Source organism: Dendrobates tinctorius, unplaced genomic scaffold, assembly GCF_039654945.1.
Source record: "Dendrobates tinctorius isolate UK_male_01 unplaced genomic scaffold, ASM3965494v1 ptg000060l, whole genome shotgun sequence".
In the NCBI taxonomy this organism is placed as follows: Eukaryota; Metazoa; Chordata; class Amphibia; order Anura; family Dendrobatidae; genus Dendrobates; species Dendrobates tinctorius.
Window position 1 is genome coordinate 35293616 of NW_027361728.1, and position 14084 is coordinate 35307699.

The 14084-nt window shown below is 48.8% G+C and overlaps 1 protein-coding gene across 6 annotated transcripts in view; it reads right to left on the reverse strand.

The window, feature by feature from the left end:
- ECT2 (epithelial cell transforming 2) overlaps positions 1 to 14084 on the reverse strand; it is a 158413-nt gene that overhangs the window by 43985 nt on the left and 100344 nt on the right. For all 6 annotated transcript variants that reach the window (XM_073578834.1, XM_073578832.1, XM_073578833.1 and 3 more), the window contains 3 exons: positions 13011 to 13121; positions 11568 to 11664; positions 1403 to 1484 (listed from right to left, as the gene is read on the reverse strand). In XM_073578834.1, coding sequence (XP_073434935.1) covers positions 1403 to 1484; positions 11568 to 11664; positions 13011 to 13121 — 290 coding nt within the window. The remainder of the gene's footprint in view (positions 1 to 1402; positions 1485 to 11567; positions 11665 to 13010; positions 13122 to 14084) is intronic.

Here is a 14084-nt window from a genome sequence, read left to right on the forward strand (position 1 = left end):
CTGCGGATTTTTCCGTGCAGAATGGAAGAAAACCGCAGGTCAAATGACCTGCATTTTTCCTGCGGATTTCTTCCATTTTTCACGCGGTTTTTGTGCGGTTTTCCATTGCGGTCTTCCCCCTGCGGATTTGGTGACAGGGGAGATAGAAAACCGCACAAAAGAAGTAACATGCTGTGGATTTTGTACCGCAGGAAAACCGCGTGGAAAAATCCGCAGCGTCTGCACAGCGGTTTTTTTTTTTCATTCATTTTAAAGGTACTGTACATCACAATGCGGATATGCAACGTTTCTGCGCGGTAAAATCCGCTGCGGAAACGCTGCAAATCTGCATCGTGTGCACATGGCCTTAGTAAACCACTGGCAATAGTTTTCCTGAAGCAGCTTCGCTATTGGCCTTCCCATAGTTCTTGCTCTGTACTGAGGAATAAACATGTCACTTTTAGCTGCGTCTGGGTTTCCAAGCCCTGAAGTGGTTATAGAAGTAACATAAGACTGTACATGCACACAGCAATGTTGTTTTTACATCACTGTACATTAGGTTTATTTTATGGGGAGCTTTCTAGATCAATTCTAGAGATTGAAGTAACAATACTCGAGACATGTAAGCTGTTAAGAGCAGCAGCATTGTGAGCAAACATACCTGATCTGCTCACACAGCCATGGAATAGGGCTGTAACAGGAGAGTGGGGAGCAACATTTCTTTCCAGACTTAGAAAACCAGGCCTGCTGTGAAGTTGTCAGACTGACTCAGAAGAATGGGGTTTCACAAGTGAACACACAGTATGGTGAAGATCATGAAGGAAAAAAACAAAACCCCCCCTTTCCTGCTGGGCTCAGTCTGTTTTTTTTTTTTCCTGTTACAGCCCTGCTCCGCAGTGGAGGGAGCAGATTAGGCATGCTTGTCCACGATCCCGCTTCTCCAACAGTTGATCTACAGGTTTCAACCCATCCCGAAACATGACTAGGAGAGGTTTCAACCTGAAATAGGTGATGGCTATTTTCAGCACATTCTCAAAGAACCCCCCTTTTAAACTGTGCTCCGATTGCAACAAATAGATCCCTTTAATAGCAATAGTAAAATGAAAGCTGCACGGTGATTGGCTGTTATTGGCAACAGACACATGATCAGCAAATTTCAGTCCATGTTTGCAGCTTTTTATTTTCTGCAGCATGTCTATTCTTTTCGAGTTTTTGCCTGCGTTTTTGCCCCATTCAATGTACAGGAAAAAAGCACATGCAAAAACGCATCAAAAATGGGCCCATTTTCCACTGCGTTTATCTGCCAAGAGATGCAGAAACCTTGCAGAAAATTCTGCAAGCAAATATGCAACATGCGCACATAGCCCTACACTTCACAGAGGATGTAGTCTAGGAAGCTTCTTGTGTGTATGAAACTACTTACGTCATTACTTCTTTTAGTGATTCTATAGCTTTTTCAAGCATCACCTTATCTGGATTGTCCTCAGAAGTATGTTTCTTAAGATCTACAGTCAAAAGAAAAAGCCAATTAGTTCAACGTATACCCGGGTGTGCAAGAGCCAGAAGACTAGAGCGCTGGCTGAAAATTGCTATAGCAGTAGGTAGATGTGTTCATCAGTTAAGTAATTCTTTCCAGGTTGATGAGGGTCCAACTGCCAGATAAAAGGGTCAAAAAGTGCCTTCACAATGGAGCAGTAGTGTGTATATTTAAAAACGGCTCGATTAATCGTATATGGGTCTGTAAAAGCCAAGTATACAGCTGCAGCAGTCCCAGAGAATGAATGGTGCGGCAGTCAAACATAAGCACTACTGCTCGATTCTAAACAGGCAAAAAGTAGTGCGATTCTGGCAATTGGTGAGAGTTCCAGCAGTCTGACCGGTACCAATCTAGATGTTCTCACCAATCCAATGGATAGGCTATTGCCGCTACCTACTGTATACACCTTTAGAAAGGATTTGGAATGGTAGCTCAACTACATTTAGAAATGTGTAATATAGGCATATATACTTTAAAACTGGCCACAACAATAGTGGCGGCAGAACTGAATAAAACTTGCCACTTTTATTTTTATTTCTCATCTCAGCTGCAGAGATATTACTAACTTGTAAAGTATTTATTTTAGTTTCCCCTACAACCAAGGGGGCGCTAGCAAAGATTTGTCTCTGGGGGAGGGGGGGGATGGAGTTTTTTCCCCTCTGTGTGACGTTGTCCAATTATAAACAGGATACGTCGTGGAGGGGAGGAAAAAAAAAAAAATGTCTCTAGAGAACTTTAGACCCTGCTTTCTCTATACGAGACAAGTAACACATGGCCACGCTCTCCTCTATAACCTCAGCACTCACTGTGTAGCATGTAGCGAAGTTGTGTGTCATTATAAACACCTTTTGCAGTTTTAATCTCAGGGCAAGATCAGCTCTGCTTTAAGGCCCCGTCTCACATAGCGAGATCACTAATATGTCACCGATTTTGTGAAGCAACAGCGATCTCGCCTGCGATCTTGCTACATGTGACACGCAGCAGCGACCGGCCCCCCCCTGCTGGATATCGCTGATCGTGCAGGAATGTTCTGGGCCATTTTTTCGTCATCAGCGTCCCGATGGCCAGCATACATCGCTGGATCGTTGCTGCGTCGCTCAAGAGATCTGCCTGTTTGGCAGATTACTAGCAATCATTTGGCGACGCACTAGCGATCCCTACCAGGTCGTATCGTTGTCGGGAATCGCTGGTGCGTTGCTAAGTGAAACGGGACCCTTACTCTTCCTTCTCCCCCATATCGACTTCTATGAGATGAAAGTTGCAAGAGGTGTTCATAATTACTTAACTCTGCGCTACTCATGTGTCATTACACGTTTCACAGGAGAAAGTTGGAACAAGCTTCCTTTCATTCATTGCACAGTCATGCGAGAGAATAGCTTAGTTACTCACCGATATCGGTGTTTCTCGGAACCCATGACAGCACCACGGAGAGAGGGGATCCGCCCGTCCTGGACAGGAACCTACAGATAAGAAGGGCGGTACCTCCCCTTCAGTTGGTTACAGAGCATCAGAGGGTCTCCAGATTAGTTAAACAGAAATATATACACAATATAATATTGCTTATCATCAAGAAGCACCGTGCCAAAACGGAAACACTCCACGGACAGTAAAACGTGCTCACCACACTCGTGAAGGGGGGGGATAAGCGGGTGCTGTCATGGGTTCCGAGAAACACAGTTATCGGTGAGTAAGCTATTCTCTCTCACCCATGACAGCACCACGGAGAGAATTACAGAGATTGGTAGCTTAGAGAGGGACCACCACCTGAAGGACCCTTCTCCCGAAGGTCAGGTCAGACATAGAGGCTAGCTCTAAATGATAGTGTCTGAAAAGAGGTAGGTGGTGTTAGCCGGGTGGCCACCTTACAGATCTGTTCTATCGATACCTCGGCTCTTTCAGTCCCCGAGATCGCTACTGCTCCTGTGGGATGAGCTCTCAACCCCTCCAGAATGGTATTCCCACTGGATGTATATGCCAATCGCATCATTTATCCATCTTGTCAGGGTACTCTTAGATGCTTTGAGTCGAGAGAGCGCGAGCGACCGAGCGACAGACACAGAGACAGAGAGAGCGCGAGCGCGCCAGAGAGAGAGAGCGCGAGCGCGCCAGAGAGAGAGAGCGCGAGCGCGCCAGAGAGAGAGAGCGCGCCAGAGACAGAGCGCGCCAGAGACAGAGCGCGCCAGAGACAGAGCGCGCCAGAGACAGAGCGCGCCAGAGACAGAGCGCGCCAGAGACAGAGCGCGCCAGAGACAGAGCGCGCCAGAGACAGAGCGCGCCAGAGACAGAGCGCGACAGAGACAGAGCGCGACAGAGACAGAGCGCGACAGAGACAGAGCGCGACAGAGACAGAGCGCGACAGAGACAGAGCGCGACAGAGACAGAGCGCGACAGAGACAGAGCGCGACAGAGACAGAGCGCGACAGAGACAGAGCGCGACAGAGACAGAGCGCGACAGAGACAGAGCGCGACAGAGACAGAGCGCGACAGAGACAGAGCGCGACAGAGACAGAGCGCGACAGAGACAGAGCGCGACAGAGACAGAGCGCGACAGAGACAGAGCGCGACAGAGACAGAGCGCGACAGAGACAGAGCGCGACAGAGACAGAGCGCGACAGAGACAGAGCGCGACAGAGACAGAGCGCGACAGAGACAGAGCGCGACAGAGACAGAGCGCGACAGAGACAGAGCGCGACAGAGACAGAGCGCGACAGAGACAGAGCGCGACAGAGACAGAGCGCGACAGAGACAGAGCGCGACAGAGACAGAGCGCGACAGAGACAGAGCGCGACAGAGACAGAGCGCGACAGAGAGAGCGCGACAGAGAGAGCGCGACAGAGAGAGCGCGACAGAGAGAGCGCGACAGAGAGAGCGCGACAGAGAGCGCGACAGAGAGCGCGACAGAGAGCGCGACAGAGAGAGCGCGACAGAGAGCGCGACAGAGAGCGCGACAGAGAGCCAGCGACAGAGAGCGCCAGCGACAGAGAGCGCCAGCGACAGAGAGCGCCAGCGACAGAGAGAGAGCGCGCCAGCGACAGAGAGAGAGAGCGCCAGCGACAGAGAGAGAGAGCGCCAGCGACAGAGAGAGAGAGCGCCAGCGACAGAGAGAGAGAGCGCCAGCGACAGAGAGAGAGAGAGCACCAGAGAGAGCGCGCCAGAGAGAGAGCGCGCCAGAGAGAGAGCGAGCCAGAGAGAGAGAGCGCGCCAGCGCCAGAGAGAGAGCGCGCCAGCGCCAGAGAGAGAGAGAGCGCGCCAGCGCCAGAGAGAGAGAGAGCGCGCCAGAGAGAGAGAGAGCGCGCCAGAGAGAGAGAGAGCGCGCCAGCGCCAGAGAGCGAGAGAGAGCGCGCCAGAGAGAGCGCGCCAGAGAGCGCGCCAGAGAGCGAGAGAGAGCGCGCCAGAGAGCGAGAGAGAGCGCGCCAGAGAGCGAGAGAGAGAGAGAGCGCGCCAGAGAGCGCGCGCGCCAGCGCCAGAGAGAGCGCGCGCCAGCGCCAGAGAGAGAGCGCGCCAGCGCCAGAGAGAGAGAGCGCGCCAGCGCCAGAGAGCGCGCCAGCGCCAGAGAGAGCGCGAGCGCGCCAGAGAGAGCGCGAGCGCGCCAGAGAGAGAGAGAGAGAGCGCGCCAGCGCCAGAGAGCGCGCGCCAGCGCCAGAGAGAGAGAGCGCGCGCCAGCGAGAGAGCGCGCCAGCGCCAGCGAGAGAGCGCGCCAGCGAGAGAGAGCGCGCCAGCGCCAGAGAGAGAGCGCGCCAGCGCCAGAGAGAGAGCGCGCCAGCGCCAGAGAGAGAGCGCGCCAGCGCCAGCGAGAGAGCGCGCCAGAGAGAGAGAGAGCGCGCCAGCGCCAGCGAGAGAGAGAGCGCGCCAGCGCGAGAGAGAGCGCGCCAGCGCCAGAGAGAGAGCGCCAGCGCCAGAGAGAGAGCGCCAGCGCCAGAGAGAGAGCGCCAGCGACAGAGAGAGAGCGCCAGCGACAGAGAGCCAGAGCGCCAGCAACAGAGCGCCAGCAACAGAGCGCCAGCAACAGAGCGCCAGCAACAGAGCGCCAGCAACAGAGCGCCAGCAACAGAGCGCCAGCAACAGAGCGCCAGCGAGATAGATAGAGAGATAGAGAGAGAGATAGAGAGAGCGATAGAGAGAGCTAGAGCGATAGAGGTGGTGGCCTCTAAATACTGAACTAGGCACCTCTTCACATCTAGGGTGTGAAATCTTTCTTCTCCCCTATTCCTGGGATTTGGGTAGAAGGAAGGAAGGACTACCTCTTGGGACCTATGAAAAATGTGACTATAGGTAGATATGCCGGGTCAGGCTTCAAGATGACTATATTCTACAATTTTGGTCAACAGTGGCGCTGTTGATAGAGCCTGAATATCGCTCACCCTGTGAGACGATGCTAGCGCCGCTAGAAGCACACAGTTTTAATAAGATATTAAAGGGAGTTCAAATGGGGGACCTGTTAGTACGAAATTCGGGTCCCATGATGGTAATTTCAGGCTTACTATTGGCCTAGACCTCGTTGCGGCCCTGATAAACCGTGCTACCCAGGGAATTGCCTGCCGCATCCTGGTTATAAAAGGCACCTAAGGCCGCTATCTGTACTTTGTGTGTTAACCAGTCCCTGCTCTAAGCCCCTCTGCAGAAATTCAAGAATTTTGTAAATCTGGACTCCATCCTGGACCCTGCAGGTGGACAGAAACTTCCTTCAAGTTCTCCCATAGGCTCTTGTCGTGACCGGTTTCCTACTCTTCTGTAGTGTAGAAACTAGGCTTTCAGAGAAACTCCTTTCCCTCAGCAGTGCCCTTTCAAATTCCATGTGTTAAATGGAGGTTCACTGCTCGAGAGTGTAAAACTGGTCTGAGACAGTAGGTCTAGGAGATCTGGTAGGACCCAAGGGTCGGTTATTGAGAGCATTCTCGGCCAGGAGAACCAAGTTCTTTTTGGCCAGAAGGGAGCCATTAGTATCATTCTCGCTCCGTCCTCTGACTTTTCTTATGACTGCCGGAATGAGAATGATCGGGGGGAAAGGCATACATTAGGCTCTGTGTCCACGGGAGCATAAGAGCATTCAGGGCCGAGGATTCCCCCTTAGGTCTAGGGAACGAAAAAAGGTTTCACTTTTTTTTTTTTTTTGTAGTTGGCATACAGATTTATGTCTGGGGTTCCCCACATTTCTACAATCTTCAGAAAAAAAGGACTGTTTTAGGACCCATTCTCCCTGGTGTAATATGGTGCGACTCAGAAGGTCAGCTCTCCAGTTCTCTGTTCCCCGTATGTGCAGTGCCGAGAGAGATACTCGGATAGGGTGAGGATTTTCGAAGACGTGTTCATTAGGGCTCGGGACCTCCTGGTTCCTCCCTAATGATTTATATAAGCCACTATCACCTGATTGTCCGAAAATATGCGGACAAGATGACCTCACAGCACGGGTAGGAAGTGTGTTAAGGCGTAGCCTACTGCCCGAGTTCCTTTTGGTTCGAGGAGGCTTCTAATTTCTGGCCTCCCCCTTCCCTCTGGGCCACCCTGCTGTTCATGTATGCTTCCCATCCTGTGGGACTGGCATCCGGGGTAATTATGTGTGTGATTTTTTTTTTTTACCCAAGGAATCCCTTTGGATAGGTTGTCTTTGTTTCCACGCCAGGCTAGGAAATGAATAGTTTTAGAATCTAGGGTAATGCGGCCCCCTAAGTGACCTTGTAATGCTAACTGGCTGGCTAATACATCCCATTGGAGATGTCTCGTATGTAGCTGTGCCCATTGGACCGCCCGTAGGCAGGCAGAGAGAGACCTTAGTAGTGACATTGCTTTTCTTAGTGTCATGGAAGGGTTCTGAATCACTCTTGCTACCATTTGAGCCATGCTCTTTTTTGCGGTCCGGGAGGTATTGCTCTTGGGTGTTTGAGTCCAGTGTTAGTCCTAGGAACTCCCGAACGTGCTGGCTCCAACCTCAATTCTCTCAGGTTCAGAAGCTAGCCGAGGTTCTGTAGAGTGTTCATCACTCTCTCCCTCTGTTCCTTGTATTTTAGGGGCGAGCCGCTATTAAAAGTCGTCCAATATGGGATTAATTTGTCCTGCTCCCTTAGGCTGGCCATCATTTCTGCTACTAGTTTTGTGAATATTCGTGGGGATATAGATATTCCTAACGGCAAGGTCCCATATAGGATCTCTTTTATCTCACCCTCTATAGCGACCGCCAGTCTGACGTATTTTCTGGAGTCTTCATGGATGGAGACGTGATCGTACGCGTCGCTGAGATCTAATACTGTCCTGAAGCAGTGTGGGAACAGGATTTTGGTGGTAAATTTGATTGTCAAAAAACAAAAATTCAAAATGGAGTCAAACGTTTAGACTTTTCAAATTTATAATTATCCAGAAGGTGCCGTGCGGTTTGGTCAAAAGAAAAAGAGGGGAATAGAAGCCTCTTGCCCTCTCCTGCAGGGAAACCTCATGGAGGACTCCTTTCTTTACTAAGCTTAGGACCTCGTTTTCGAGAGCTTTTGTTCTCGTATAGAGGATCTTTGTGGAGTTACTACGTATTTTTTGAGGTGGGAGAGAGAGAAAGTTTATCTTTAGGCCCGAGGCAATAAGAATTAATAACCAAAGACTGTCCGAGATTTCCTTCCACAAACTGTCACTTAGAAGGTTTCTTGTCTCGGGATAAGTTACCGAATAGGACCTCTATCTCCTCTTCTCTCATCCCATTCCTGTTCCCTCAGTGACCTCCTCTGAAAGAACTTTTTTATGAAAGAACATTTTAAAAGCTATTGGCCCCAGGTTTGGGCATCCCTTCATTTTATCCCATGCCTTTGGAGGATGTGATCCAACGTCTCCCTGAATAGGAACTTTGTTTCGCAGGGGATCGAGCATAGCTTCATTTAAGCTTGTAAATCCCCTGGCCAACATTTGAGCCACAACTTTCTTCGAGCAGCGTTTTGACAGGGCTGCCGCTTTGGATGATAATCTTACTGAGTCGGCTGAAGTCCGCTGAGAAGGCTGCCTGCTCCCCTTATTCTTGGAATAGATTCCCGAATCTTTTCCCCTGGGTGTACCTTCCCACAAGTATTTATCCAGTTGATCCACCCATACCATAAGGCTCTGGAGGTACATGTTGCTGCTATAGCTCACCTATTGCTTCCCAAGCACCCTTAAGGAACGTATTGGCCTTTTTATCTAAGGGGTGATTCAGAGTACCCCTGTGTCATCAAAGGGGAGTGCAAACTTTTTTTTTTTCTTCTTGAGGCCTTGGCGACAGCTGCTTCGGATTTCGAGGCCTTGTCCCAAGATGTGGACGCCCCTTTGTCAAAGGGATATTTCCTCTTAAGGGAAGGGACGACCTATCCGGCTTTTTTTTGTTTTGTTTTTTTTTTCCCCCCCTGTACATTCTCGTTTAGCAGGAACAACCTGCGTTTCTTTTGGCCCAGTCCCTCAACATTATGTCCTGGACTGGCCTATCAGGGCAAGGGTCTGCCACCCCAAGGCAGATCTTACTGCCTTTACCAGCGTGTCAACCTCCTCTAGGGGAAAACAATGACGGCCTCCCGTTTGCTCGTCTGAGGATGATGAGCCGGTGTCCAAGGTATGTGAGGTAATCTCCTCTGACGTCGAGACATGTGACTGGGAACCCACTACGGCGTCCCTCCCTTTAACTTTCCCCCCCCATGTCAGGGATGAAAAGGGAGTACTCTGAACCGATTACAGCTCTTAGGTCCGCGGGATTCACGGAGGCTCTTAACTCATGAGATTGGTAGGGCTCTGCTACCAGTGGGGCATGCCCCGTTCTTGGTTTTCCCCCTTCTTATTTCCCTGATAAGGGAAAAGAAGTCTATTACAATGGTGAACATTCTCGAAGGTCACTCACCATGTAGGCGCGGTTGCAGGTACCTTTTCTGGAGGTGGATTCAGGTCCCGAACGGGCTGATTCATGGATGGTGACTGCTCCTTGCAGCCGATCTGCTGCGCTTCGTGGAGTGGTTACTAAACCGGTCACCACGCCTGTCTGATCTTTTTTGCCGGAGATGGTGTTGTCGCTGCTGCCTGGCCCCTGTTGGGCTGCTGCTCCTGCTGTTCCCCTGTCCCCCACTTCCGGGACGCTTCCAGCCAGGAGCACTTTCAGCGCTTTCATTTTAGAATCTCCCGGTGTGTGACGTCACCTCCTCTCCCAGGCTGCACCGCACTTTATCCGGGGAGTGTGCCGTGCGTTGACCGCGGGGACACAGAAGTCGTTTGCTCATTACCGGAGCAGCGCCATATTGGTACACCTCTGTACCATAGCGCGGCCCGCGCGTGCCCTGGGTCCCCACCAGCCCCAGCCTCCTTTCCGGAGCGGCGGCTCGGTCCTCTCCCCCCCGCCGTGACAGGGGCCTCCCCGCTGTCAATCCTTGGACGGGGATGGCCCTTAATCTCCTCTTTGGTAAGCAGCTGCTGCTGGTTCTGTAGGTACCGCCCTTTTTATCTGTAGGTTCTGTCCAGGATGGGTGGATCCCCTCTCTCCGTGGTGCTGTCATGGGTGAGAGAAAAAGTACATGCTCCCATAGAGAAATCTTTGCCAACATCCCTTTTGTTGAAGGGAAGGGGGAATTAAGGCCCCGTTACACGCAACGATATTGTGAATGATATCGTTGCAACGTCAGTTTGGTGACGTTGCAGAGATGTCAAAACGACATTCTTGCGTGTGACACGTAGCAACGATCAGTTGGCTGATCGTTAATCGTTACCCAACGGTCTGGGCCATAAATCTATCCTTGGTCTGCCGCTGGGCAACACACATCGCCGCGTGTGACAGCGAGAGATCAGCGGTATCCAGGGTAAACAGCGATTAACTAAGCTGCGCGGCGCTTAGATACCCGCTGTTTACCCTGGATACCAGCGTGCTCTCTGGTCCTGATCGCTGGTGAGTCTGCCTATGTGACAGCTCACCAGCGATCAGCTAACTATGTCCCGGCGATCTCATCCACGTCAGACCATTGGTGCGATCGCTGGGACATTGAAGGATGTAACGGGGCCCTTAGAATCTAAACTTTACAAGCCAATATATCCGCAATAGAGATGAGAAATAAAATGAACAAAATCAAAACTGCTTAACTCTGCTCTGCAGCCACTATTCTATGATGTGACCAGTTTAACATGCCAAACTGGTGAAGGATCCCGACATGTCTTACCACCATAAAACAAATTCTTGAAATTAAAAGGAGTTGACCACTACTAGGATAACCCATTCTTGATCAAAACGTTTGGCCCTGAAAATAAAACTTGTACTCCCCCTCCCATGGCAGCGACATTCCCGCAGAGTCCGCACTCGGTCTTGGGGCTCTCGCGTGGTCTTGTGACGCCAGCGCCCATTCAGCACTAGCGTCATTGTCCCTGTCTTTGGACAAATCGAACATGAAGAGGACGTCCGGGCTGCAGTTGAACCCTGGCTTCCTCTTCATGCTCAATTCGTACAAAGGCGGGGCCAGTGACGCCATTGCTGATTGGGCACTGGCGTTACGTGACAACACCGCGCGAGAGAGACTACAGACACCACGGGAATGGCACCAGTACGGGAATATAAGATTTATTATTTTGTGCTGGCCAAGCGAACTGTATGAGAAGTTGTCCAAGTAGTGGACAACGTCTTTAAATACATTGTGCTATTAACCTGTTTCTGAATGGAAATGTACAAATAAGAAACGGTTACACTGACTCTGAACAATAGGTGTTTGGGTCAGTCACAGTGTGTAATATGACAAAAATGACTGTAGTCCTACATGCTGCAACACGCCTCTGATGGAAATTACAAAGAGAATCCTGGGACATTTAGTTTAAAAGGGGTAGTCCACTGCTGTACAGCCACTTAATAGATCCAGTCTGTGGCACAGAGGATATTTGTCACCTGGACCAACATCATTGCCATGATCTACCCACTGTCTGCTGGTAGTCACTTGACATGTAGACGCATTGGATAAAATCAGTGGCCGCTGATCAGCTGTAGCTTCTTTATACTGTCAGAACAGTAGTCTAGTAATAGTAACCTTTAATAAACCATCCATTGTATAAACATTTGAAAAAAAAAGCTGGAAATACAGCATCTTACCATTTAGAAGAAGCGCAACACTAGGCAATCTTTGGACTGGACGGATCATCAACTCAACCAATGTTTGCCTCCCACATTCTGGTTTTGCTTGATTGATCTGCAAACAAAAGATACATTATAGAGAAATGGCTTAAGCAGACAAACCAGATTCACAACAAAACTGGAACCCAACCTGAATCTTGCTATATATTCCATTTTCTTTTCCTGACCATAAAATGTTCCTCTAATAAAAGTTCTTAAAGGGTTGTCCACTACTGGGACAACCCCTTCTCACTCTGAATGTTTGTCCCCGATAAATTAAAAACAACTATACTCCCCCTCCCATTCTGGCGCTGTTGTAGCGGAGTCAGCAATTGCAGTGAGCCCAATGTTGGAGTAATTGTGCCCGCCTTTGGATGTAAAAATATTCAACAGGAAGTGACTGATGAGGCTTGCCGCTCACTTTCTGTTGATTTTTTTTTATGTACGAAGGCAACGCTGATTGAGCGCAAGGCTCAAGTGACATATCTTCTCACGAGCCCGGGAATGAGAGTATAATTGTTTTTATTTTAATGGGGGAAATCATTGAGCAAGAAGAGGTTGTCCTAGTGGGCAACCCCTTTAAAGAATAGAAATCAACTTAAAGTGTCATGTTATCTCATCTAATATACCAACTTAAAGTTACCATGTTTTATAGGAAATTGTAGAATACAACAAAGAATTGAGCACATCCTGGCACTTCGGATTACACTTCATGAATAATTTCAAGTGTTTGTGTCTTCGTGTGATGTAAACTGGAATTTCACAACTCACAAAATGCAAGAGTGAAAAAAATGTGTTTCATTAAAAACAAATAGGGGTTGTTTCATTATATAGCTAGGATATGCCAGCAATGGCATAGAATGGAGTAGCAGCAGTGCAAGGAAAGCGCCATGCTACTTCATATACCAACCGTGCAGCTTGGTTTTTAGAGCACATTAAGACAGCTCATCACTCGATTTATAAAGTGGATGTTCTGCCACAAAAACACATCTTCAGATGTGATGAAACATGAAAGAAACAATTTGAATTACTATTCTTTCATTATGAAGTGTGCTCCTGGCTTTGGAGTTTTTCCATGCTGGCACAAGACCGAGGCAAATGCAAAGGATTTGCTCTCTTCAAAGACCAAGCCAGCCCCCTTCAGTGTCTATGCATCTACTGTAAACACACCGAGTCTGACCAGATCAGAAATAACGGACGATTGAACGCCTTCTTCCAATATAGCTGTTGTCGTGCCCTTTAGAAATTACATCACACAATTGCTTCTGTTACCAGTATTGTCAGCAATTCAAGGCATTGAACCAATTAGGCTTGGCATCCATTCTGCTCTTAAACCCACCAGAATGTCTAATTTTAGCAAAGGTCATAACATATAGTGTACTATACCTATATAACATACGGAGTATTTAAGCCGATACTTACCTTCAGAAATGCGTGGAATCTTGGTTTCAACCTCTCACACGTTATAATAGTTTCCTTACTCATTTCAAAGAAATTTACAAATGGCGGATATGTTTTCACCAAATCCTTTGACTGAAATGGGAAATTTTCAGATCAATTTATCTTGTTTCATACAAAAAGAACACAATTTGGAGACACTGGTTATCTAGATAAACTACTTGTAACATGTAAAAAGGATCGATCACATCACAATGACAAATATCCGATTGTTGAGAAGCCCATCAACCACTAGACATGGGGTCTTGGTGTTGCAGTTATTCCTTTTTGTGAGACGGCAGTGGGGAAACATTGAAAAGGAACATCAGGCAAACATGTGCACTGCCGACCCTTTTAACATCTATGGTACGGACAGCTGGCACTCGCCTGTTTCAATCAGACCAAGTGCAGAGTTCAGGTGAATTCTTGACCACTGCTTTTCTCACTGTATCTCTGTTGTGACCAGGAGTAAAGGAGAACCAAGAGGCTTCATAATCTGATTTAGTAATCAGTGGGATCGAAGAGGTAGGGCTGCCAACAATCAATTGTGCAAAAAAGGGGTAAATGTCAAATGTTGAGTCTTAGGTTAAAGGGCACCTTGTCAGCACAGAATGACTGTTCAAACTAAGTCCCACCGCTCAATCTCCGCTGCCCCTCATTGATTTACAGCTCTGGCTTCATAGAGCCAAAAAAGGGTGGAGATAGATCGAAACCAGTCAGGTGGGAAGGTGTATATAAAGGATTGGCCATACCATGAAGCACAGAGTGCCTGTACTTGGTTTGCGCAGTCAGTGATTCTGTGTCCCTTTAAGTTCCCACAATCAGTTTTTGACTTCATGTTCGCTGTGCCAAAAACTAAATGTGATACAGAACCAGCAAAGGGGGGGATGGGATTTATAGAAATCTCATGCCCACTTTTTTTTTTCTTTTTAATATACGCAGCATAAACTTACCTGCGGTGTGTGTTTGAAATCCACAACATGTCAAATTTCTCTTGGAAGAATGCTGAGTTTTGTGTGCAGATTCTCCCCATAAAATTGCAATAGATTGGAAAATTCA